Here is a 26,823-nt window from a genome sequence, read left to right as displayed (position 1 = left end):
GAAATAGAATATTAAATTGTATAAATTAACACTATACACCAAGTCAAATAACAAAGAATGTGCTGTGGTAGGTAGAATGTTAATAATGCTGGCATATGGAAAATATTCATATGACACAAGGGACAGTACTATATTGAGTGTTGTAGCAGGAGACACTGACCTCCCTACAGCTATTGCATGATATTTAAGATCCTCCAAAGACTTAAGGTAATGCTTTGGAAAACCAGTGCGACTTCCAACCAGTATACTTTTTCAGATCATCAAAGTTCATATATTTGAAGAAATTTACAGAAGTTTGTTTACAGCCCGAATACCACGACGCGCTTTGGGAAAGGACCTGGGCTGACTTTCTTGGTAAAATACAAAAACACTGCTGCGCAATGCCCTTTAGAGATATTGGTACCACCACCGCCCCACATGAAAAGGGGGGGAGGGGGGCCTTCGGAAAAGGTAGATGTTCTAGATAAAATAGTCCTTAGGAGTTTTAACAGGACATAAGATGGATGTTGCGGAATCGGAACAACCTTCCATGGGGATCACCTTACCAAAGGGTTCTCATTATTAGCCATAAAATATTTATTTGGTGAAAGCAACACGTCACCCGAGGAAAGGAATTTTATATGCCCTTGGCCACTAGATAAAGATGACATTTGCGATGTTCTGGCACCTGAAGCCAGACTTAATAAAAACAGTGCCTTACGCAAAAGGGTTTGGCAATCACATTTGAAGTTGTCTGTTTTTAGAGTCTAACCTGAGAACATCGTTAAGGAAACCATGACACTGACGACGCCTCCTGAATAGTTGAGGCGTGCCAAGCCCTTGATTAGGATTAGGTGAAATAAGCTCAGATAGATTTTATAAAACCACCAACCCGAGAAGAAAAATCTTTTTCAGAAAGCTGACTCAGTGGTTGTTATTGTTGGGCAACTGCCAAGCCTTGTTCGAATAAAGTCCTGAAGAATGTTATAGCCACGTTCATTGTCATTACTTGGACATTTGATTCCCTGAGAAGTGTAGGCAATTGTTTAACTGCTGAACCATACTGGCGAAGTGTAGATTCTCTTTTGTCTGACTCCAAGAACAAAATGTTCTGTGGATCATGTCCCCTACCCATCCTAACCTGCAAACTTCATGAAATCCATAAAGATAGGGTTTTGTGAAGACCTGAGGAATCGAACACAGTCACCGTTCGAACTTGTTGCGACAGCCTCAAGTCCGGGAGAGGATGAGGACGAAGACCTAGTTCCAGGAGAAGGGCAAACCAATTGTTCTTGGGCCAGTAAGGAGCTATGAGAGCCACCTGACCTTTGAAGGATTTCAACTTGTGCAGCACCTTCAGGAGAAGGTTTCCTGGAGGGAATAAATAAACCTCCCTCCACTGGTTCCAACCTATACTCAGGGCGTCCGTAGCGTATGCTAGAGGGTCCATATTTGGGGCTACTTAACAAGGCAGCTTGTGGTTTGCCCCTGTAGCAAACTTATCTACTTTCAGACACCCGTACTCTCCTACAAACCCTCTTGAAGGATTCAGGTCCAGTGACCATTCTGACTCCAGGGGGACTGACCGGGACAGTGCGTCTGCTACTACATTGTGGACTCCTGCCAGATGGGTAGCCGATAGATGCCAAGTGTTCTTGTCAGCTAGAGAAAAAAGTTTGCTATCACCATGTGGTTCAACATGACTTGACTTTGAACCAACCTCTGTTTATAACCGTGTATCACTACCGCACTGTCGAGAGCCAATCTGATATGAGTCTCCTCCGGAGGACTGAGCTTCATTAAGGTCAGAAACACTGCCATAGCTTCCAGGATGTTGATGTGAAGCTTTTGGAACTGAGGTGACCAAGTTCCCTGAACCTTGTCGTGCTGTGAATAACCTCCCCACAATGACAGTGATGCGACTGTATGCACCAGTAGGGACGGGGGAGGGAACTGCAACTGTAACTCTTTGGCTAGTTTTCGGCCATTGCCCATGGACGTAGACGTTCCTTGGGAATCAGAGTACCCCAGGCCGAACTTGTCGCGACACTTGGCATTGGCCTTTGAACGTCAAACTCGATTGATGTCCTTGAGCTTGGCTTTCAACAGAACGTCCTGTGACCGAGGCAAATTGAGCGAGCCTAGGATCGTCTCCAGATTCCTTCTCGAAGCCTTTTGCATTTTAAGAATTGGCTTGTTACCTTGGCATCCCCTTCCCTGATGGAAATGGAAAGATTGTGTGAATCCAAGCCCCAATGGATACCTAGCCACTGGAACTTGGATTCTGGGGCCAATCGGACATAGGTCCTGTTGATCTTGAACCCTATATATTCCAGGAAAGATATGACCTCGTCCGTGGCTTTCATATACTTATCTTTGGCCATCTCCCAGATTAGCCAGTTGTTTAGGTACGCCACCACCAATAAAACCTGAGACCTTAGCTCCTGCACCACTACCTCCGCCAGTTTCGTGAAAACCCTTGGGGCTATATTCAGCCCGAAGGGCATCACCTTGAAGGAATAGGCTTCTTTCCCTAGTTTGAAGCCCAGAATGGATGGAAGTGCCGAGCATCGGGACATGATAATAGGCGTCTGTAAGATCTATAGAGGTGGTGACGCCCCCACGGGGGAAGTAGGCCCGTACCTGAGAGATGGTCAGCCTTTAGAACTTGTCGCAAGGAATGTACAAGTTTAAAACGGACAAGTCTAAGATCACCCTTCTTTGGTCGGTCCCTTTCTTTGGGACACTTGAGTAGACGACTCTGAAATTTCAAGTTCTTTGTCCCGGAGACTGCTCCCTTCTGGAGAAGATCCCTGGAGTAATCCATCAACCCTTGGGTTGGATGCTGATAGATGGATACTATGCTTTTCGCCCAGCTGCTGAACCCCCAACGATGTTAAAAGAGATACAGCCTGCCTCCTTATTTGAGGAACTTCATTGAGATGATGAGGGTCGGGTTCCTTTCCTGACCATGCACCTCTAGCTCGCCCTTGGGCTCCGGTTCCTCCACGCTGACGAAAGGGGCCTCTAGCCCTGCAACCCCTAGCAACCTTGGTAAAAGGTTGAAATACCCGATTCTCATAGACCGGGTTAAAAGCAGGCGACCCTGAATACAGTGGGGGAACCTGTTGGATAGCCGACGGCGAAAGGAAGACAAATTGATGCTGTTGCTGAGGCTGAGCCTTAGAAGATGAAGGTGGGGAACAGCTGGAATTAGAACAGTTTGTAGCACAGGATGCTGTTGCGGAACTTGGAAAGGTTGGTACCTTCTTTGACCCTTCCTAGCCCTAAAACTGGAGGAAGAAGACTAATTTCCTTTTGAAAGGAATGCCCCAACGCAATCTGATGCTTGATTAAAACGTAATGCCTCGTTCTGAACCTCGTTTACTGCCGAAGCTGGGAAGAGATCTGCACCCCAGATTGAGGGAGCCAGAAGCTTGTTGGGTTCGTGCCTGATCGTAGCCTCGGATAGAACATGCTTCCTGCCATTTCTCTTAGTAACCGCAAAGCCGTACGAGTCACATTGCATGCTTAAAAGTAACTACTCCGCAATGACCTTAAACAGCGGTTCATGAGCGTACTTCAGAGCCCCCGTCTCCGTCATCACTAGAGTGTTAAAAGACCTTGCAAGACGTGTCCTAGCATCAAATTCGGCTTGGATCAGTGCGTCTGACAGAGGCGCTCACTAAACAAGTTGATTGCACAGTTTGGCTTAAGCTTGCCTACTGAGAATGTAGCCGGCAATCTTCGCACAAATTCTCCCTACCTGGGAGTAGCAATGATGTGGGATCTGTCTCGCTAAGCTGGGGCTCTTCCCGAGTCACTGCCTGAAGGGTAAGTCCTGCTACCTTTTATGTAAAAGGAGAGGAGTTCCCGTCATCAGACGTAAACATCGTGAAAGGGCTTTTAAATGCTGTTACCTTAGTATTTGAGCAGATCCACTTTTAGGCTCCATATCCATACTTGATGAGCCTGATTGCTAGAAAGGATAACAGTCCCCTTGGAGACCTTGTCCTCCCTAATTGAAGCTGCCTTCATAAGCCTAACATAACCTATAAATGGTGGCCATAACCTTTCGGGGAAGAACTCTAAATCCTTGAGTCTACGTGTACCACAACCTTCTGCAGTCAACATCCCGCTGACAAACGGAGCGAAGTTCACTACCCTCCAGGGATCACCAGGGTGGAACGGAGGGAGTGTGGACCCGTCAGGCATGCTCTGACCTTGCACCAAGTTACTAGGAGGTGCCGGAACTGCCGACTCCTGTCTGAGACCTGCAATCAGGGAGTCCTCTGCACCTAAACTTTTTAAAAACACCCTTTCAAACCTTGCTGCGACTGAACTGACTAAGCTAGCAAGACCACTGACCTGATTTAAAATATTCGTGTTGAACAGGTCTTTGCCGACTAAAGGGGAACCTTCCAGCCCTCCCTACGGTACCTTATGAGGTATCCGATCTCAAGACGTTGAAGGGATGGGACTTGAGGGCAATGGGAAGAGTTCTCTCCTTAAGGCCTTGGATTTGCAGACTTAGAAAGAAATCTCAGCCTAGGTTTAATATGTGTATGAACCTCTGGCACCTACCCAGGCCTTGGCTTTGTGTCTGATTGGTTTTTAAGCAAGGTTTTACCCGAAGGTTTTCTCTTTAATCTAGGAATCACAGAGAAGGAATGCGACCTGGGAGGGGGCAAACCTCCTGTGAAACCCATGAAGGAATTGGGAGTAAAGGGAGAGGAAGAATCAGTCACTCGAGGAAAGACCCCGGTGACCAACTAGGCTAGCCTCATTAACACTGTTACCTGTAACCATATCTAGTGTAACGGGCAAATCCTCACTACTTCAAGTGAGACTACTTCCAAACCAAGGTCCGGCAACTCTGCCTCTTGCTGTTCCATAACTGAATCTTGAATTGATTTGATAATTGGTGCTGCGACTTTTGGGTCAATTTATCTGGCAGCTTTCCCGGCTGGGAAGGCTGCCATATCTTGAGGTCGGAATTAGAATATAAGGCTTAAGAGCTTTCCCTACGTTCTGTCCAAAACCTCCAACCCAGATCTTGAGGGTGGGGGAGAGTGCAGCATGCTTAACAGACTGCTCCGTCTGTAATGCAAGGAATGTGTCAATTTCGAGAAAAATCTTTGAACATTATCCTTACATATGTTGATTAATTAATGTAATTTAATTTAAAGAAATTTTTATTATTTATTTATTTTATTTTTTATTTTATTTTTTGTTTTTTTTATTTATTTATTTTTTTATTTTTACACTAACACAAGTAGTGTAATATAATTCCATCACAATATGCCTAGAACAAGCAGTGCGGTAACTTACCAAACAGGTAACCTGTTGTACAAGTCGTAGCAGGCAAAGCAGTTTTCGTGATGCCAGACTACGGAACCGGGAAGCAATAGACTGCGCACGGGGCATGGTTCGGACCAACATCATGGTTGCACGGATCCTGTAGACCGGCAACCAAGCACTGAGTGGCCTGTAAGTGCAATAATATATAAGAACAACTTGCACAAACTTATTAGGATTATTATGATAATATTGTCATGGTGCCGGAGCATTCAGGACTGAATACTATATATAATAAAAAAATATATATGTATATTAACGCATATATATTCATATATATATATACATATATATGTGTAATAATTAAAACAACCCGGAGCTGTATGACCCGGGGTGGGGGGTACACGAAGTAACCCGGGACGGCCACATGAACTCGCAAGTTCCGTGGCAAAAGAAAGGAAAATATATATATATATATTCATATATTTACGTCCCGGGGCCCCCCCCTCTCCAGGGATGTGCAAACAATTAAAACAACCCGGAGCTGTATGACCCGTGGTGGGGGGTACACGGAGTAACCCGGGATGGCCACATGAACCCGCAAGTTCTGTGGCAAAAAGAAAAGAAAATAAAAATAAAAATAAAAAAAGAGAACTAAAATAACAAATATCATATCTTCGCCTACGGAAGAGTAACTTCCGTAAACATAGCCCTCAACGACTACCGGAGAAGCCGGAATCTAAATCCGCCTTATGCGGAGAGGGAATGTTTTTGGCGGATGGATGTAAGCTCCGGGAGCTGAAAGAAGCAGAGCGCAACAAATCCACGGAAGCCGAAGCTGCATACGCAAAGCAATCATCAACTCCGGAGGCGGTCGGCTGAGAAGCGACACCCACCAACCTAAGGTCCTGGAGGACCCTCTACATCCTCCCCTCCGCTGATGGGAACGGCTGTCAGCGACAACCGAGGCGAGAGGAGCACCCAACTACGGGGGGCCCCACGTGAGGGGGAGGGAGGGAGGGCTGATGGGGTGACGATCACGTGAGCAGCGTACCCTCGCAAATAAAAGATCACGAGGAAAACGCAGGCATAGCCTATGTAGGCTAACCGACCTAACATCCAACGTATACAGAGAAAATAAAATCAATTACTTAAAGCTAAAAGAAAATCATGCTTTAACACGGGGGAAATGAAAATAAACTTACGTAAAATATAAAACCGCAATGAAGGCCACTCGATAACGGTGGGCGCAAAAGGGAAAAACTACTTGCCTACTGACAAAACGATAAGAAATGGCAAGCTGACGAAAAGAAAAAAGTGAAAATTCTTGAATGAAATAAACCAAACTTAAAAATAATAGAGGGGGGGGGGGACGGTGGATAAACGGCGAAGCACGAAATAAAGAAACATGCTCGAATGAAGACCCCCGTGAAAAACATGAAAATAATGAAAATAACAAAACATAAACGAAAATAGGATCGACAAAAAACTGCCACCCAAGAAATAAATAAATATATGTACTGAAATATCAAATGTTACAAGCAGAGAGGAAGACCACTCGAAATCGGTACAATTCAAGGGTAAGCCGTAAAGGCGACTTGCCGCCCGCTCGCTACTTATAACCGACGCCTAATAAAATCCTAAATAAAGGCAAAACGAAAGGCAAATTCACTCTCTAAATATTGAAAATGGGCGGAACCAGTACTTAACTTGGGTGAAGAGGTAGATTGACGATCCGTAAACAAGAATAAAAATAAAAGAACAAATAGCTATATTCGAACGTACGAACACGATACGGCTATCGAAAAGTATGACGTCACAGACGCCTTCAACGGGGTAGTTAGGGGTGACCTATGGGTCGGCTCCCCGTATTTAGGGTCTTTTGATGAGGAAAAGGCTAATTGGAGGGGTTGCTGTGGTAGTGTTTAACACTTGCCCCAGTTTTATACCGACACCTTTTATATAGGTGAGCGAGTCAGAAGCTTCTGACATGTCCAATTTAGCAGTTCTCTGGTATTATAGCAATATTTGACTAGAAATAGTGCTAAAGCAGACATATTTCACGGGAGCGACACGGCTGAGCCCAGAAATACAGTATTGATCAATATTAATATTTTAAAATTAGTAAATCATTTTTGTATCACAAAAATGTATTTAGGCATGAAAATAACATCAAAATACACTAATTAGTGATTATTTATCGTCGGAAAACCCCACAAATATAGGTGAATTCAGAGACAGTAAAATCTTTACTATAATATGTACGTAAAAGCAGTACCAATTTACATAAATAATGATATTTCACAATAAATTTAACAATGAATGGCAACGGAGTGTCCTCATTTACTGTGAAAATTGTAATTGGGCTCTTGAATGCAGTAACTTTTGTATTTACGCAAATAATGGGTAGATATGGTCCAGAGAAAAATCTGCGAATCAGTGAGTCTGGGAATCTGGAGAACGCAAATACGGGGGGGGGGGGCGGCACTGTACTACTTATAGAAAGATGGAAAGAGATAACCTTTTACTAATACCTTTTTTAAAGACTGTCAAAATGATATTGTTATGTTACAATAAAGTTTCATACATACCTACAGGTAGGTCAGGTGATCTACCGGCCTGCCCTGGGCGGCAGGACTAGGAACCATCCCCGTTTTCTATCATATTTTCTCTCTTCCACCTGTCTTCTGCGGGGAGGCTGGGTGGGCCTTTAATTGTATATATCTGCCAGGTAAGTATGTATGAAACTTTATTGTAACATAACAATATCATTTTCATACAATCAACTTACCTGTCAGATATATACATAGCTGATTGGCACCTTTCGGTGGAGGGTAAGAGACAGCTACTATATGGAATAGACAGGTAAACAACATATGTTGTAGGTATAAATAAAACCTTGGTTCCTACCTGATAGGTGGTAGACTTCGTGGGTGTTTGCCCAGTAGTCTGCATCACCTCAAGAAACTTTAGCGAGATATATGTTCTATGGCCAAGAGTTCTTGTGGGTCTGCCGATGGGGTCTTATCCGCTTACTCCTTGGCAGAGCCTAAAAGGACTTTGTCAATGGTGCTGATCCACTTATATGACAATACACCTTATGAAGGAGCACACAACCAATCCCGACCACCTGATCCTAACCATATGTTAGAACTAAGGATTGTTCCGAGTTATCCCCGAACTCGTCACAACAACCGTAACTCAAAACCACTACGCACACATACATAATTTCTAAAAAAAAATTATACTCATCTAATTAGATATGACAAGATTCTCTTACTGAACAACATAGACGGCCGCCCGTGCTAAACCAAGTCCTCCATTGTTCGAAGAGACTCCAGACCATATCTAAAAAGAAGAAAAGTATATACTTTTAAGGATTGGTGTCGGCTCCCGCACCCAGAATCGTATCCGCCGATACGAAAGGACCTAGAGAAAAACACTTCTCATATGTCACTCGAACGTCTTTCAAGTAATGAGATGCAAATACTGAGTTGCATCTCCAAAAGTCGTATCTATGATGTTTTTAAGCGACATATTCTTATGAAACGAGAGAGACGTCGCTACAGCTCTCACTTCATGAGCTTTAACTCTCAACAGTTGTAACTGTTCGTCAGAACAGACCTTATGAGCGTCTGTAATGACGTTCCTCACAAAGAATGCCAGCGCATTCTTGGACATCAGTCTTGTGGGGTCTTTTACCGCGCACCAAAGACCTTGCTAGAGCCTCCCATCTGATTGCTTTCTCTGAATGTAAAACTTTAGAGCTCTTACAGGGCATAGAGATCTTTCTGCTTCTCTTCCTACGAGACTCGATATGCCTTTGACTTCAAATGATTTAGGCCAGGGATTCGAGGGATTCTCATTCTTAGCTAAAAACAGTGTCTTAAACGAGCAAATAGCTGAGTCATCCCTTGAAACCTACTTTATCTTGCAGAGCATGTAATTCACTAACTCTCTTTGCTGTAGCTAAAGATAGTAGGAATAGCATTTTTCTGGGTGATGTCTCGAAACGAAGCCAGATGAGGAGGTTCGAATCTTTCAGATGAAAGAAACTTGAGACCACGTCTAGGTTCCAGTTCGGAGGGACCGGTTCCTTCGACTTTGAAGTCTCAAATGACCTTATGAGATCGTGGAGATCTTTATTATCTGCCAGATCTAATCCTCTATTCCTGAAGACAGCAGAGAGCATACTTCTGTATCCCTTTATTGTGGATACAGCTAGATGAGATTGTTCTCTCAGGAATAGAAGGAAATCAGCAATTTCCGCTATAGAGGTAGTGGAGGAGGACAACTTCTTGGATCTACACCACCTTCTAAAAACCTCCCACTTCGATTGATATACTTTCGTAGTGGAGGTTCTGCATGCTCTCGCGATCGCGCTTGCCACTTCGCGAGAAAACCCTCTCGCTCTTACAAGTCTTTCGATAGTCGAAAGGCAGTCAGAGCGAGAGCGGGGAGGTTTTGATGGTACCTCTTGAAGTGTGGTTGTCTGAGAAGATCCGTCCTTCTTGGTAGGGATCTTGGAAAGTCTACGATCCACTCTACTACCTCCGTGAACCAATCTTGGGTCGGCCAAAAGGGGGCTATTAATGTCATCCTCGTCTCCTTTGACGCCACAAACTTTTTCATTACTAATCCCAGGATTTTGAATGGAGGAAAAGCATATACGTCTACTCGAGACCAATTTAGCAGGAAGGCGTCTACCATAAGGGCTCTTGGATCTTCCACGACCGAGCAAAAGACTGGCAGCCTTTTGGAAATGAATGTGGCGAAGAGATCCACATGAGGTGTCCCCCACAGCGACCAGAGATCTAGACACACTTCCTCGTGTAGGGTCCACTCTGTATGAAGGACCTGGTTCCTCCTGCTGAGTCTGTCCGCCCTCACATTCTTTACTCCCTGTACGAACCTTGTCAGAAGGGAAATGTTCCTCACATTCTTTACTCCCTGTACGAACCTTGTCAGAAGGGAAATGTTCCTGTGTGACGTCCAAAGCAAAAGGTCTCTCGTCAGTTCGTAAAGGAACGAGGAGTGAGTCCCTCCCCGTTTTCGAATGTAGGCAAGTGCGGTGGTGTTGTCCACGTTTACTTGCACTACTTTGTTCGACACCAGAGGTTCTAGACTCTTCAAAGCCAGATGCACGGCGAAGAGCTCTTTGCAGTTTATGTGCCAAGTCACCTGTGCTGGTTCCCAGGTGCCTGACACCTCTTCCGAGCCTAATGTCGCTCCCCAACCTTTCTCCGACGCGTCGGAGTACAACACTAGGTCTGGGTTCTGTGTCCTTAGAGAGATCCCTTTGTTCTCTTCCAGAGGGGGCAACCACCATTCCAGGTGCGATCTTATCTCCACTGGAATGGGAAATACGTCCGAAAGTTGTCCAGTTTTCCAACTCCAAGACTTCTTGAGGAAGAATTGAAGCGGACGTAAATGAAGTCTTCCTAGTGGGAAGAACTGTTCGAGCGAGGAAAGGGTCCCTAGAAGGCTCAACCATTCCCTCGCCGACGTATGTTCCTTCCTTAAGAAGAGAGAGACTATCCGCAAACCTTTTGCGATTCTCTCTTGCGAAGGAAATACTCGAAAACCCCGAGAATCCATCCGAATCCCCAGATAGACTAGGTCCTGTCTGGGGGTCAGCTGAGACTTCTCGAGGTTCACGAGCAATCCCAACGCTTTGATCAAATCTAGAGTTAGCTTTAGGTCCTCCAAGCACTGTCTCTCTGATCTGGCCCTGATGAGCCAGTCGTCCAGATACAGAGAGATATTTACTCCTTTGAGGTGAAGAAACCTCGCCACATTCTTCATCAGGCTTGTGAAGACCTGAGGAGCTGTGGACAGGCCGAAACACAAGGCTCTGAACTGAAAGATCCTTCCCCCCGTCATGAAACGGAGGTACTCTTCGATGAAGGGTGGATCGGGACGTGAAAGTAGGCGTCCTGGAGATCTAGAGACACCATCCAATCTCCTTGTCGTAATGACGCTAGGACTGAAGCAGAAGTCTCCATGGAGAACTTCTCCTTCTGAACAAATTTGTTCAGAGAGCTGACGTCCAGTACTGGTCTCCAGCCTCCCGAGGCTTTCGCAACCAGAAAAAGGCGATTGTAAAACCCCGGGAGTTTTGATCCAGTACTAGTTCTATCGCTCTCTTGTCCCACATTTGTTCCACCATCGATCGAAGAGTATCCCTCAGCACAGGATCCTTGTACTTGGCTGTTAGTTCCCTTGGTATTGACGTTAGGGGAGGAGTGTTCAGGAAAGGGATACGATATCCCTTCCTTATGATAGCCAATGAAGACGCGTCTGCGTTTATCAGTGTCCAGGCCTCCACAAATCCCAGGAGCCTGGCACCTACTGGTGCTTGGAGGAGAGAAGCTTCATTTTCCCTTTTTAAAGGGACGAAAGGCAGACCTACCTCTCTTCTCCGGAGCCTTCCTTCTTGCGGGAGGTCTGGAGGTCGGACCACCTCGAAAGGGCTGAACCGATGTACTCGGTCCTTTCTTGTCAGATGTAGAAGCAGGCTTCTTCTTCCTTGCTGACTGTGTCAGAAGATCCTGAGTCGCCTTCTCAGTTAAAGAATGAGCAATGTCCTTCACTAACTGAGAAGGGAACAAAAAGTCAGACAAAGGCGAATACAGTAGCGCTGCCCTCTGAGCGTGGGAGACTGCCTTGGTTAAGAAGGCCCCATATACCGTCCTCTTCTTTAGAAGACCTGCTCCAAACAATGAGGAGATTTCAAAAGAGCCATCCTGTACCGCTTTGTCTATACAAGACAATATGCATAAAAAAGGGCTTTCAGGTTCGATTCCTTCCGAATCATGGGCTTTCTTGGACATCACCCCAAGGGACCAATCTAAGAAGTTGAAAAACTTCCAATACATGAAAGAGTCCCTTGAGGAGATGGTCCAGTTCAGAAATGCCCCACGTAATTCGTGCCGAATTGAGACCTTGTCGACGTGAAGCGTCAACTAAGGTCGAAAAGTCTGCTTCCGACGTAGACGGGAGAGCAATACCCATATTCTCTCCCGTCTGATACCAAATGCCTCTTTTACCAGCTAATCTCGCTGGAGGCATGCAGAAGACCGCCGTTCTCACTAAGTCTTTCTTAGACTTCATCCACGAGTCTAAGGATTGTAGAGCCCTCTTCATCGAAATGGTGGGCTTCATTTTGAGAAAAGACGAAGGCTTCTTCGTCTTAGCACTCGAAAACAGAGCGCGCGGAGAAGGAGGAGCGGCAGGAGTCAACTCGTCTCCATACTCCTCAAGAAGCAAGGCAGTCAAAACCTTATAGTTCGACAGTCCTTCTCTTCCTTGATATTCATCATCCGAGTTTCCTTCCAACTCGGGATCTAAATGAGTCTCCGCTCCCCTTTCTGTACGTTCCTCTTCTGGAGGAGACAAACTCCTAATAGGAGAGGGGCTAAGGGAATGATATTCTTTCCTCTTCCCCGCTTTAATAGCCTTGGAAGGCGCCAAAAGCTCAGGCTTCTCTTGATAATTAGAAAAGACGCTTCCCGCTTGGATGACGCTTCTCGTTCGCCAAGCGTCCTGGTTGACGTCTCTCGCTTACTTGGCTGCTGACGTCTTGATGACGCCTCGCGCCTGGAAGACGCTCCGCTCTCCAAAGGCGTCCTACTTGGCGCCAAAATATTGGTCGGAGCTTCACGTCTACCAACAGTTTTCAATGACGCTTCATGTCTAAAAGACGTCTCACGTCTCTCTGGCGTTACGAAACTTTCGTAATCAACCGCTCTCGCTCTCGAACCCGAAGCTTCTGTAAGATGTTTAGAAGCTTCACGTCTGCATGACGCTTCTCGTTTAGCAGGGGAGAGAGGACGAGACTTCTTGATTGGCAGCGCAACGTCCTTCCTACGAGGCGCTAAAACTCCCACTAGAGGGGTCAGTTGCTCTTGAACTGCCATAATAATTCTCCTTGACGCTTCTCCCACGTCCACTGCATGACGCCTTTCGTCATCACTCGGGGGAGAAGTAGGAAAGGGTACTTCTGCGTACTCGTCGGGTGACGCTGACGCCACCATTCGCCTTCTTAATAGAAGAGGGGAGCGTCATCTGAGAAACGCTCTGGGCTCGAATCTATTTCGGGTTCTTTCATATGACGCTTCAGAGGTCTGGACAATTCGACTCCTTCCACCCTCGTTTAGGTGAGGGAGAGGGAGAGGACGAGAAACACTCACGAAGGACGCTTTTTCTATAGCGCCCTTGAGCAGCCTGCCACGAAACAGAGCTATCTGAAGGGACGTCTGACCGTTGGGGATTCCCCACGACCTCCTTAAGGCTTTCGACTTTCCTTCTCCTCTGGGCATGGGAGCTTGGAAGAGGTCTAGGCCTGGGAGCGTCGCAGGGACGATCAAACGCCCCCTCCACAACACTGGGAGAACTCACTTCACTGTAATGCTCACTTTCACTAGCCTTACCTTGTAAGTCCGCCATCTTGGACTTCATGTCTCTAATCGTAGCTTTCAGATTGGCGATTTCCGAGGCCGATTCCGAAAGTACACTTTGTGAATGAGATACATAGGGAGAATCTAAATCAGTAGGATTAGAATTATCAGTAAAAGGCTCAATAGGCCTTGAACTCACACCTTTCAGACGTCTAACCCTATCCCTCTCTAACTTCTTCAAATAAGAAGTCAAAGTCTTCCACTCTTCTGCATTTAATCCCTCGCATTCATTACAAGTATTATTAGCAGAACACTGAAACCCCCTACATTTACGGCATACAGTGTGAGGATCAACCGAAGCTTTCGGTATCCTCACCCTGCAGCCTACATTCACACACATTCTCACACTCACATTTGAATCAGACATACTGAGAAAAATCCAAAAAGCAATTCCAAAAACAGTCCACAGTAGCGAATGCCAAAAACACGATCCAGATACGTCACCAAAAAGCCGAGAAACGATGATCAAAGGATGAAATATGAATCTAAGTCAGGAGGTAATAGCAACAATGTTGATACCACCGGCGACAGAGAAAATATGATAGAAAACGGGGATGGTTCCTAGTCCTGCCGCCCAGGGCAGGCCGGTAGATCACCTGACCTACCTGTAGCGAGTGGCGCGAAATTTGAATTTCTGTCGGGGACGACGGAGTCTTAGCTATGTATATATCTGACAGGTAAGTTGATTGTATGAAAATATGAAAATAAGAGTTGGAATACAATACAGAGTTAATGGCCTAAGGCTGAGCACTGGGACCTATGAGGTCATTCAGTGCTGGAAAGGAAATTGAGAGGTAAGTAGGTTTGAAAGGTGTAACAGGAGGAAATCCTCACAGTTGCACCATTAAATAATTGTTAGGAGAGGGTGGGAAGCACAATGGAAGAAAGATATGAATGGAGATAAAGTAATAGGAATGAAAGAGGTTGCAGCTAGGGGCTGAAGGGACCTACCAAAGAACCTTTAGTACAGGCAGTCCCCACATTACGGCGGTTTTGGCGTACAACTTTCCAAGGTTATGATGCTTTTCGATTATATTCATCAGAAATAATTTCCAGGTTTACGAAGCTGATTTGACGGGAGAAATATGACTCTAAAAAGGCAAAATAATCAATATTTGAAGTTTTTTAATGAAAAATGCAATAAAAATGCAGTTAACATGGTTTCTAAAACACCCAAAGAATTAAAAGTAAGGTTTTCTTAGGATTTTTGATGATTTTCGACAATGTTCCAGTTTACAACGATTTTCGTAAACCAGGGACTGCCTGTAATGCCGTGCACTGACGACCTTACCCCCATGGAGAAAATAATTAGGTCAGATAACACAAACCTGAAGAGAGTAAACCCACCTATTGAGGAAAGTTGCCTAGATTACTCAAGTTACCACAACTCAAGACACAATCACAATTTTTGAAAGTAAATTGTATTTTTCTTAACTATACACACCTGAGGCCCTTTACATAAGGAATTACTTTCAGTGCCAGGTGGAACTCGGACGTAAGATTCTTTAACAGGGTAGTTAGGCAGTAACTGCTTGTCTGATAGTCGGGAGTCCCGCCCGACTGGACGTAAACATTCCTCTTTGCTTTAGGCCCAGGAACAGATTGAAGGTGGCATGAGGTAGGCCTATATGTAAGGGACCTCAGGTTTGTGTAGTTAGGAAAAATACAATTTACTTTTAAAAATTGTGATTTGTTTCTACACGTTATACAAACCATCGGTCCTTTACATAAGGAAGACTCACTGATTGGTGGGAGGAATCTGAGTCTTGTGAACAGACAGGTGTTAGCCCAACCAAGGTTCCCTCCCTGGTCGTAAGAGTAAGGGGGGGATCCTTGCCTCTGTCCAAATGATCTGAGTGAGATCACTGCAAGACCAATGGGCAGACCTCTGGACCAATTCATAAGAGGGAGGCATGCGTACCTCTTATGAATAGCAAGCAAGAACTTATAGTTGTAAGTAAAAGGCCAAATACAAAGCATTGGGTTTGTCTCTTACTGCTGTCCACTTCCTCCCTTGTTAGGGAAGGGACGGATGCCTGCTTCTATCCCTAATGAAAGAGATAAAATGGAGCTCAGTCACATAGCTTACCTCCATCATCACCCTCTCCAGCATGTGATGACCGACATTCTCTGCCTGCAGGAAGAGAGAAGAAAGGAAGAAGGAAGAGAAGCCAGTCACACACTCATTTGCTCTCCATTCATACTGCTACCACAAGGACGAGATGCAACCTTGTCCCGTTAAGAGGAGCTGGGTAAGCTACACAACTTGTTGAGCAGCCACCACGGGTCCCAAAGAAAAAGTGTCCAAGGACCTGTGGGCAATATCCCGAAGGTAGAAAGAGGTGAAGGTGGTCTGGTTGGCCCACACCAATGCCTTCAGCACCTGTGTAACCGACAAGTTCTTGCGGAACGCATGGGTAGGACCAATACCTCTAACTTCGTGGGTTCTCGGGCGAAAGGTACTGGTGTCGAAACTCCTTTCGGAGTCGTATGCTTTCCTGATCACCTCATGAAGCCAGAAAGAAATAGTGTTCTTGGACACTTCTTTCTTGGTTACCCCAGTGCTAATGAAGAAGCATCGACACTCAGGCCTGAGATGGAGAGTTCTCTTCAGATAGCGCCTTAGCACTCTAAGAGGACAAAATAGCATCTCTTCCGCAATGTTACCAGTTAAGTCCTCTAGGGAGGGGATCGTAAATCGCTACGAAATCCGGGACAAAATCGAGCGTAACCAATCCCCATCTCCTCGAGTGTCTAACATTAAACGAGAGACCATTAAGTTCCCCTACTCTCTTTGCAGATGCCAGGGCCAGCAGAAAGACTGTCTTGAGGGTCAGACCCCTGTCTGATGATTCCCGGGGAGGCTCGTAGAGTCTACGAGTCAAACTCCTTAAGACAATAGTCACGTCCCACTCAGGGGGCCCGAGTTCTCTGGGTGGGTAAAACCTCTCGAAGCTCCTCATAAGGAGGGATATTTCTATGGAAGAGGAAATATCCACCCCTTGCAGCTTAAGGACTAAAGCCAAAGCAGCTCTATATCCTTTAACTGCAGAGACAGAGAGGAGCTTCTCTCAGCTTAGAAAGACTAGGAAATCAGCTACGACACCAACCACAGAAGACAGAACAATTTCCCTGGTATACTTCTGCAGAGGACTGAGATATCCTGCCATCTCTGTTGCTGCTCAGCGAGAAAAGCTTCTTGCTCGCAAGAGATGGTGGATAACCGCCAGCCGTGAAGACACGGAATGTACTGCCTGGTGGTACTCTCCCACATGTGGTTGACACAGCAGGTTGTGCCATGAGGGAATCTTCTGTGGTGCCTCCGAGAGAAGAGCCAGCAGGTCCGGATACCAAACAGCCTGAGGCCATTTGGGTTCCACCAGAATCATCCGAAGGTTGCTGGTGACCAGCGCCCTGCTGATCACCTTGCGAATCAAGAAAGAACAGGGGGTAAGGCGTAAACTTTTAGGTTGTCCCACGGGTGTTGGAACGCGTCCTCTGCAGCTGCCCATGGGTCCGGCACAACTGAGAATTAAGCCGGGAGTTTTCTGTTGTGCCGGGTGGCAAACAGATCCACCACTGGATGCCCCCACTGGTCGAACAGCCTTTCCGTCACATCTGGGTGTAGAGACCATTCGGTTCCAATCACCTGATTCTGACAGCTGAGCTTGTATGCCACTACATTACTCTTGCCTGGAATGTACCTGGCTGACAGCTTTACTGAGTGAGCCACTGCCCACTCGTGCACCTGCACCATCAACTGATGCAAAGGGAAGGACAATAGGCCCCCATTTGTGACCTACGCCACTACCATGGTGTTGTCGCTCATCAACACCAGAGTGTCCCAACAACCATTCCCAGAATTATAGGAGAGCGAGGAACGCTGCCATGAGTTCCAGGACGTTGATGTGAAGGTTCTTGTCATGTAGATTCCACACACCTGAAACCAGCAACTCCTCCAGGTGCGCGCCCCAACCTTCGGTCAATGCATCAGAGAACAGAAGCATCTCCGGAGGGGGAGTGCGCAACTGCACTCTTATTAAGGGGGCCGGCCGGAACCCCTATACATATGGTGGTATAGGGCGAAAAATGCAGTCATGAAAAAATTCATGGAGCTTTATGTGGCAATTGAGAATACGTATAAGAAATATTTCGTCAAAATTCCTCTTACTTTCGTAGTTACAGGGTAATTAAACATAACTCAATAAGCCTAAAACATTCACCCATACAAGAAAATGCAATAATTCTTCTGTTATTGTAAATTTTGATAATTATTGGCAAAGAAATTGTGAAAAATGGCATCTGTAGAGATTCCGTGGCTCGCATAAGCGAGTATCTGGTTCAATCATGAATCAGTTGTACCATAGACTTCAAGTAGATTACACGTTCGAGTTTCACCTCGTGAGATTCGCTTGCTTTTACATATGTTTATGTGTTTCGGCAAGAAGTTCATCATGCCAATGAGGAAAAGACAAGGAAAACATCTCGCTAACATATAAAGAAAAATCGCTCAAGTATTATTACAGAATATCATAATATACGCGTAGTTAGTGGAGAGAGAGGGGAGGGTTGCTTAGTAACGCCCCCTTCTTGCCTGAGAGCACACGTCACACTGTGCCCAAGGCTACGATCTTTGAGCAAAGAGATCTTCATTTATGATAAATAACATAGTTTTGGTTTTTTAATACCCAAAATGGAATATGAAATTCATAATAATCATGATTTATCAAATTGTCTTTGTAAAAAGAGAGTACACCTTCGAGTCTCACCTCTGACATTCTCTTGCATTTACGTTTGTTTATCTTTGTTTTGGCAAGAATGTCATCATGCCAAAGAGGAAAATACAAGGAAAACATCTCGCTAACATACAGAAGAAAATTCGCTGTAGTAAGCCGAGTTAGTGAAGGGGAGAGAGGGGGTTACGTAGGAAGGAGTGCCCCATCTTGCCTCAAGCACTGCCCCAGGCTACGATATATGAGCAAAGGGATCATCATTTATGATTAAATTATGATACATAAAATAGTATTGGTTTATTAATACACAAAAAAGAAATATACATTCATAATAATCATTATTTATTAACATTGTCTTTATAGAAATACGAAGGAAAACTTTGAACGCCCGTATCTCAAAACTATACTTATTGACCTTCAAAATCTATCTCCTCACTTAGTTTTAAAGCTATAACATTGGAATTTGGTATATAACTCAGAAAGACATTATAGAATAATCAAATAGAGCCCTTTTTTCCAATTTTTGTTTCGTCTTTTTTTTATAAATTTTTTTCTCGTGATTTATAGGGTTTATTTTTTTACCATATTGAAAAATTCATATCTAGCAAAAACATGACTTTTAGAAAAAATCTCTCCATTTGATTGGAGGTCTACATCAGGTCTATATATGGTAGTAATCCCAGGTCTTAAAATTAAATATCAAAGGAGGAGATAGAATTTGAAAAATGGTTATTTTCGGGATAAATTGCCCTGGCGTCACAAAACCGAAGGTCAGAGGCAAAAATCATATGCGGTTTGGAGATGTCCCAAGTCACCTTATTAAGTGGTATGAATGTCAAAGTCCTGTCGTTAAAAAACGGCATTAGCCGGCCGGCCCCCTTAAGAGGTTCCTGTCCTCCAGCCACCAGACTAAGTCCTCCCTTACTTCCTCCACGAGAGGAACCAGGAAGGATCCCTTACCTGTGACCAACACTCCTTCAGTCTCGACGTGAAGACGCCCGTGAGGGACTAGCTTCTCTAACGACGACAGGTGACCGATCACGACCTGCCAAAGCTGAGCTGGCTGTTCCTGTCATGACAGAAACTGACGAGCTGCCTCCCTGAACCTGCTGATCCACGAGTGCGGGGGAGACTTGTGCTGCTACCGCATCGATCAGCATGCCCAGGTACTTCATCCTCTGCTTGGTCTCAAGATCAGACTTCTCAAAATTTATCACGATCCCTAGATCACAACAGAAGTCGAGAAGGTGATCTCTGTCCTGCAGCAGGACTGGCAAATCGTTGAGATACCTCAAAAGACGTATCCTGACCAAATGGGTCCAAGCCGACACCAGAGCGAACACTCGCGTGAACACCTGAGGGGTAATGGAGAGTCCAAAGCAAAGTGCCCTGAATTGGAACTGCCCCGTCGAGGATAAAGGGAACATACTTCCTGGAGGACTGATGGATGGGTATTTGAAAATATGCATCCTTCAAGTCCACCGAAAGCATGAAATCGTTCTCCCTGATAGAATAGAACATGGAGCGTGCCATTTCCATCATGAACCTAGTCTGGCAAACGAATCTGTTCAGAGAAGAGAGATCTATTACCAGTCTCCAGACCCCTGTAGACTTCTCCACCAGGAAAAATTGGCTGTAGAACCCCAGTGACAGTTCTTGCATGATTTCTACAGCTCCCTAGCTCAGCATCGTCTGCACTTCTTCCCTGAGTGCCACGTCCCTGGCAGAACCGGGAACTTATGTCTGATATGGACCAGGTGGGAAGTGAGGGGTGGCCTTGACTTAAAGGAAAGATGATATCCCTTCTGAAGGACACCTACTACCCAGGTCTCGGCTCCATAACACTGCCATGTTACCCAATGGCTCGCCAAGCACCCCCCCACTTTCGGCAGCAGGTGAGGGGGAACGCTGTCCCTAATGTTTCCCCTTTTGCTTATCCCCCTTCCTGCAAAAGGAGGAGGGCTGAGAGGGGGGCTGACTCTCACCTCACAAAGCAAAAGAGGAAAGCTGGGTTTTTCCACACGCATCTTTCAATGGTACCGAAGTCTTAGGGGCAGAGGAAGCGCTAGCTAAGCTCCAAGACTTAGCCGCAGTTGAATGAGACTGCCCAGAAGTCTTTGTAACTGCCAGGTGTACCAAACGGTCACTATCTTCAGCTCTCCGTTTCTCCACCACAGCATCCACCATCTCTCTAGGGAAGAGAGAGGAGGAACCCAGGAAAGGTCCTTTCCTGAGACCCATTGCCAACTCATGACCAGCCACCCTGGTTACCCAATTCAGGAGAGCGTCCCTCCTCCTCAGCAACAGGTTGGCCCACAGGTTAGCAGTCTCGTGGGCCAGGTAGGAGATAGCCCTACCTCCAGACTGACAAAGTCTCCCGAAGGCCGAGTCTTCCCCAGGAGCTATAGGTCCCGAAGAAGCTGCGACCCTGGATACTGTGAGGGACCACAGATCCAGCTAGGAGACGGCCTGTAAGGCTGCCATAGCGATAGACTCCAGGGCCATTGCCTCTTTCTGTGTGAACCAGAGGTTCTCTGACAGCAGATGTTGAAGAGGCAAGCCCGGAGTTCGACGAGCCAACTCCGGGTCAACCTGTTTGGTCAGCAAAGGGTCAGACGAAAGCACATAAAAGTGCCGCTGATGAGGCAGAGGAGGGGGAAGCAACTTGACTGACCTGCTGGACCTAAGTGAAGCTTCTTGTCCTGAGATAAGAGTTTACCTGGTCCAGCACACCATCAGCCAAGGAGGAGCAAGGAAGCTCTTCGGACGCTCTGGGTTCCCTTTTTAGACCCCAGAACGACTCTAACCTTGATGGACAGTCAAAGGAGGCAACAATCGATCCTTCCCTGAGGTCATTGTGCCGATGGATTAGCGCGATGCCCTCTGCAAAAGACCTCTGTATCTAGGAGGTGACTACATTCTGAGGCAACGGACCGACAGGTACATCCAGGCTGAACTCCTCCAGAGACATTCTTCCTTCGGAAGGAAGAACCTCATCAGTCCCCCATGATCTCCTCTAACCACTTGAGCGTATGACCTCTCGGGTCCTGAGACCGAACCGGGCACATACGCTCTTGTGGCTGGACCGAGAGAAGCGCACTCCTCACAGTACCCCCTAGTTGCCTAGCTCCTCCCAGTGTATCCCGAGGAGGTTGAAGGGACAGGTGAGGCAGATCTGACGCTCCCACTCTGTCTACCGGCAGAACCGGTGGACGGATAGGGCTGCAGGTGATCACCAACCCGCAGTGATGACCGATCTGCAGGTCTAGACCAGCAATCTCCCTGTGGAGGAGCGCTGGTCTGAGGATGGTAGCATCGATCTCTCGCATCAGGGGAACCGCTAACAACAGCCTGGACCGTCTGATCACACTGGTGTGATCGACAGTCGGGTGACGGGTAGTGTCCACTAATGTGGTGAAACTGAGCACCATCCTCTCGACGCGTCACAGTCCCAGAAGCAGCCAAAGCTGCTTCCGGGGACTAGGGGGACCTCCTCCCAGTCTCTCCTCATGTACGGTCTGATGGGACCCTTACGTCAACCCTGGGTACTGGACGATCGTTGCGAGAATGATCACCAGTTAGGCGAGAGTCACTTGGGCAACCTTACCATCCTTCCGGCCTGTGCCGGAGTCCTGGTGGTGAGCCTGCCCAGCGGCCTGAACTCTGGTTGCACGGTACACTCGGAGACACTTGCTGTTGAGCACCCAAGATGGTTCTGGCTACAGAGGTGGAACCTCTAGAACCAGGAGCAGAGGTACCAGCAGCAGCTGGTACCTCTAGGGCCCCCACTTTTCTCTTCCCTGAGGAAGGACAGGCGGTTCCCGTTCCCGAAGGAATGGGAAGACCAGAGGAAGGCACACTTGTCTCACCGGGATGATGAGACAGGCCCTTAGAAGTCTCTGAGCGAAGACTTCTTGAGGGGGGGGGGGGGGACCACCTTCTTTGGCTGGGGAGCTTTGGGAGAAGTGGAGGAGGTGGCAGAAGACAACACACCTTCCTCTTCTTCTTGGACTTCCTCAGGACAGCAGAAAGATCTCCCACCCAGGATGGGGCTGCAGTGGCTGCCGAAGCAGCAGGCTCCAGCGCGACCTGGGAAGGAGGACCTGACGGAGCAGCAGCACTTCCACGGGCAACAGGTACAGCGACAGGAAGGCTGTCTAGGGGCGAGCTCTTGTGGCACTTGAAGCCTGGAGGAGGAGTTGGGAAATAATCCACCTTCTATGTCGGCACTGGTGCTTGCACCACAGCAGTGGGTGTTACCAAGGTAACATGCTGGGTATATACCAGGTGTGGTGATGCTGCATACCCAGGTGTCAAGAGCATTGTTGTCGTCCTCAACTCAACCACGTGTTACTGGGACTGCTGCGAGGTGGTGAAGCAGTCCCCTTATAGTAGAGGTGCCAGGTAGATTCAGTATTCACCATACCTGCTGCAGATCCCCACCCATGGAGGCAGACAAACCTGAAGAAGCAGCAAAAGTCGGGTTAATGAGGGGAGTTCCCGTTCACCCAGAGGGGGAAGGATTCCCCACTGAGCAGACAGAAGTTCCTGAGTACACCTCCAGGTCAGCATACCTCCCTCCTAACTGCACTCGACAGCTCAAGTGAAGAGGTGGAGAGACATGTCCCCCGAAGGGGAAAGAGTGAGATGGGGGAGTTTATGTGGAGGAGGGAAAGACGACGACATATCAGTCGCCAAAAGACGCCGGCAGAATTAGAATGTCTGCACACTATGGCAGTTGGAAGCAAAGTGGAATGTTTACGTCCAATCGGGTGGGACTCCTGACAATTAGACACGCAGTTACTGCCTAACTACCTTGTTATAGAATCTCACGATCAAGTTTCAGCTGGCGCTGAAAGATTCCTTTAAGGACCGATGGTTTGTATAACATATTGGAAAAAAAAATGTGTTAGGTAGTTTCTAGCTATTGTTGGGGCAGAGCAGTAATTTCTCTTTGTGGTTCTCCTGTCTTCAGAACATTAGATAAATGTCTGGAGAGATTTGACACTGAATAAGGGTAACTATAATTGATGTGTTTCTTTATTATAAAACCAAGCTTTGTCATTAACCATAGTACTGTAATTTTGTTGTGACACTCATTAACCATTTATGCATTCCTTATTTCTCCCCCCACTCTATCATGGAAAACCTTCCCACTGTTGTCACCTTTACTATACTACATAGTTGCTCATTTGTTTTTAATCTGTCACCTAAGAACTTGTCAATAATTTTGTTTTATTACAAATGACAGGAGCAGGTAAATGCCATGAATGCTCATCTGGTTGAAATCACCAACTTGCATCAGAAGCACTGGGAGAAGATTGTACTCAACACCATTTTGGTTTCCATCCTCATTCTTGCCGGGGTTCTCTTTACATTTTTCTCCATCAACCCTTTTACAGAAGAGGAAGTTCACCAACTTCAGCAAGACAAATTGAGAGAGCTTGGATATGCAAATATCCTCTTGTGAAAATACTGTACATCCTGTTCCAAGGACTAAGTTTCAAGTCAAATTGAAACCTGCATATTTTGCAGCTTTCCTTTTTCCATGTGCTTGCCATTCACCTTGCTTTGCAAGACTCCTCTCAGTCAAACATAATGAACTATTTGATATTACCTTTTGATGTTAAAAATAATGAGGAAACAATAAGAGGTTGTTGTAGGCATATGATCTAAAATGTATTTGATATTTGTCTATGGAAATTTAAGTTCTGTTTATGTCACATCCATAACACCAGTGATTTGAAAATTGTTGTAAAGTCATAACATATACTACCACAAACTGTAATGTTTCATGGAGAACTCACTGGTTCATTCAAGCATTGCATTATTGGAATTTTATAGACTTAAAAGGCTTTAATTAGCCATGTTCTAAACTTAAGGTCTGAATTATACATGTCCCTGGACAAAAAATAATTAATTACGATTGAAGTTAGTAGGTTTTCAATCTTAAGTAAAAAAGTATAACCCATAATGACAGCATGTTAACATTTCTTTATGTAGTGTGATTCAGTGAAATGATCATACAGTGCAGTCGGTTTTCAATCTTAAGTAAAAAAAGTATAACCCATAATGACACCATGTTAAAATTTCTTTATGTAATGTGATTCAGTGAAATGATCATACAGTGCATTAGTTATATTGATATGTACTACAAGTTCCAGTCTCTATTCCCCCCCCTCCCCCAAGATGGTATGACTATACCAGCTACATAAGTTTTGATATCAAAGACACTTAATGCAGTGGCATAGTTAACTGGTGGTGTGACTAGGGGTACCTCAGTGAAAAACAGCCATGTGATCATGGAGCTTATTTACACATGCAATGCTGACTAGTGCCTTAACAGGATACTGCGTACTAACTGTCCAGTGGGCCAAGACTTCAGCTTCATAATTGTCCATGACCAGTTTTTAAGTTGATAGTATTGAATTATAAACAAACTTTTTTAGTTTATATCCCTAAATGTTAAATGTTAGGTTATCTTCCTTGCAAAACTTTGTAACTCAAGCCAGTGGTGTCCTGAATTATAAGCAAACTCTTTTTAGTTTATATTCTTAAATGTTAGATGTTAGGTTATCTTCCTTGCAAAACTTTGGAATCTTTTTTGTCATTGCTCACTGTAACTCAAGCCAGTGGTGTAAGGTTTATGTTGCACATGTAACTGAACCCAGGCATTTCTGGTAGAAGCTGTTTTTGTACAAAACTCTAGAATTAAAGGTATCCTTCATAGTTTGTCTATTGGAAGTTACCTTTCACACTTGATGTGATTTCCCATTTTAAGAGAAAAATAAAGATCAATCATAGGGGGAGACAGAACTTCAATGTTAAGAAAGGTACATGGTTTGAAGCTCCATCTTGCACAGTACTATTTGAATGGTTTTGAAGTCTCCCCCACCATTGAGAAAAGTAACTGAAAAATAACAAATGTTATGTAACTTGTATTTTTCCTAACATACAAACCTGAGGTCTTTACATAGAGGATTTTACTTTCATCACAAGCTGGTGACTGCCATTTTAACAAAAAACAAGGTGGATATTGGTAGTAGGCTACCAATGGTAAGGGAGGTTTCCCGCTATCCAGTTGGTACATTTTCACTTTACCTTTTGGCCCAAGAAGCAGAATGAGGGGTGGCTAGAGGTTGGCCATTTATGTGAAGGAATAAAGAAACATCCATAAACTTGACACACACTCAGGCTAAGTAGAAGAATCTCCAAGTCTATGTCCATAGACAGGCAAGGGAAGAAAACAGCTAAAACAATAAAAAGACAACAATTGTAGAAAGGACACAGCACTACAACATCTGCATGATTGAGCATCATCTACTTTGGAGAGTGAATTTTAAACTTAGGACGTTCGGTAAACTGCAGCAACGTCAAACAAGTCATAGTCGTGCAACATTTTGCCAAAGGCAAGGCTACATCTGCCTACCCAAGGCCTCTCTCTTCCTTGGAGAGCAAATCTAAAGACATCCAGAAAAATGTGGCAGCATTGTTGAAAACAGCAACCAGAACCAGAAACTGTTCTCGAAGGAAGGAAGAGAAGTCCAAGTATGTACACTAAGAACTACTCTGGCACTGAAGATCCACTCGTTTGTGTTCCAAAGGACAACAGAAGGAAGGGGAAAGAAGACAATCTGGACAAGAGCAACACTGACGGCAGATACACAGATGGGGAGGAACGTCTGGGAAGATACAGTTGTGGACTACAGCAATAGGCGAAGGAGAAAGCTTGACTTCTGCAAATCCGATGTCGTAAGGTGGGGGGGGATGAAGCAGCTCTTGAAGCTATGACATGACAAACAGCAAAGAAGCACACACACCCAAACCGAAATTGCTTGGCAGAACTTGGCTCGTTGGCTGTCGCTCCAGTGGTGATTCATCTCCCCCCCCAGTCACTATGTATTCTTCCAACATCTCTTGAAAGGTAGGAAAGACGACAGAGAAACTGCAATACAGCTTACAACAACGAAGAGTGAGGGAAGAGAAGACACTTCGTCAAGGACAATTGTGCTCATTTATAATTTCAGCTTTGCTGGAAATATTTACCTTGACACTCAATAGGTCATACAGGTTGAGGCTCCATAATGGATCAAATGTCTCTTTTTTTCTCCACCCAGTAGTTCACGATTAATAGCTCCGTCAGTAATTTCATTACAAAAGAAATTCTAACCTATGATAATCAAAATAAAGGCTTAACATTGAAATAAAATGTGAATACTAAATGTATGTACACAAATATCACAATCAAATTAAACTGAGCACTACAGAATATAAAACATACCTACCATATATATACTAGGGCAGAAACATAGGGAACAGAGAATTCTGTCTAAAGTGAAAAAAATCATTACAGA

At 45.4% G+C, this 26,823-nt stretch overlaps 1 protein-coding gene across 2 annotated transcripts in view; it reads left to right on the top strand.

The window, feature by feature from the left end:
* Positions 1–26,823, top strand: part of LOC135213537 (sodium/glucose cotransporter 1-like) — a 289,323-nt gene that overhangs the window by 256,047 nt on the left and 6,453 nt on the right. Inside the window, exon 15 of one of the 2 annotated variants that reach the window (XM_064247468.1) lies at positions 23,721–25,198. The exons of the other annotated variant lie outside the window; for it this stretch is intronic. Coding sequence (XP_064103538.1) covers positions 23,721–23,939 — 219 coding nt within the window. The 3' untranslated portion in view covers positions 23,940–25,198. Of the gene's footprint in view, positions 1–23,720; positions 25,199–26,823 lie in introns of those variants that run through there. 2 annotated transcript variants of the gene reach the window in all.

The sequence above is a fragment of the Macrobrachium nipponense genome, chromosome 43, assembly GCF_015104395.2.
Source record: "Macrobrachium nipponense isolate FS-2020 chromosome 43, ASM1510439v2, whole genome shotgun sequence".
Classification (NCBI taxonomy): Eukaryota; Metazoa; Arthropoda; class Malacostraca; order Decapoda; family Palaemonidae; genus Macrobrachium; species Macrobrachium nipponense.
The sequence above is the reverse complement of the archived record's forward strand: the minus strand, read 5'-3'. Positions and strand labels throughout refer to the sequence as shown.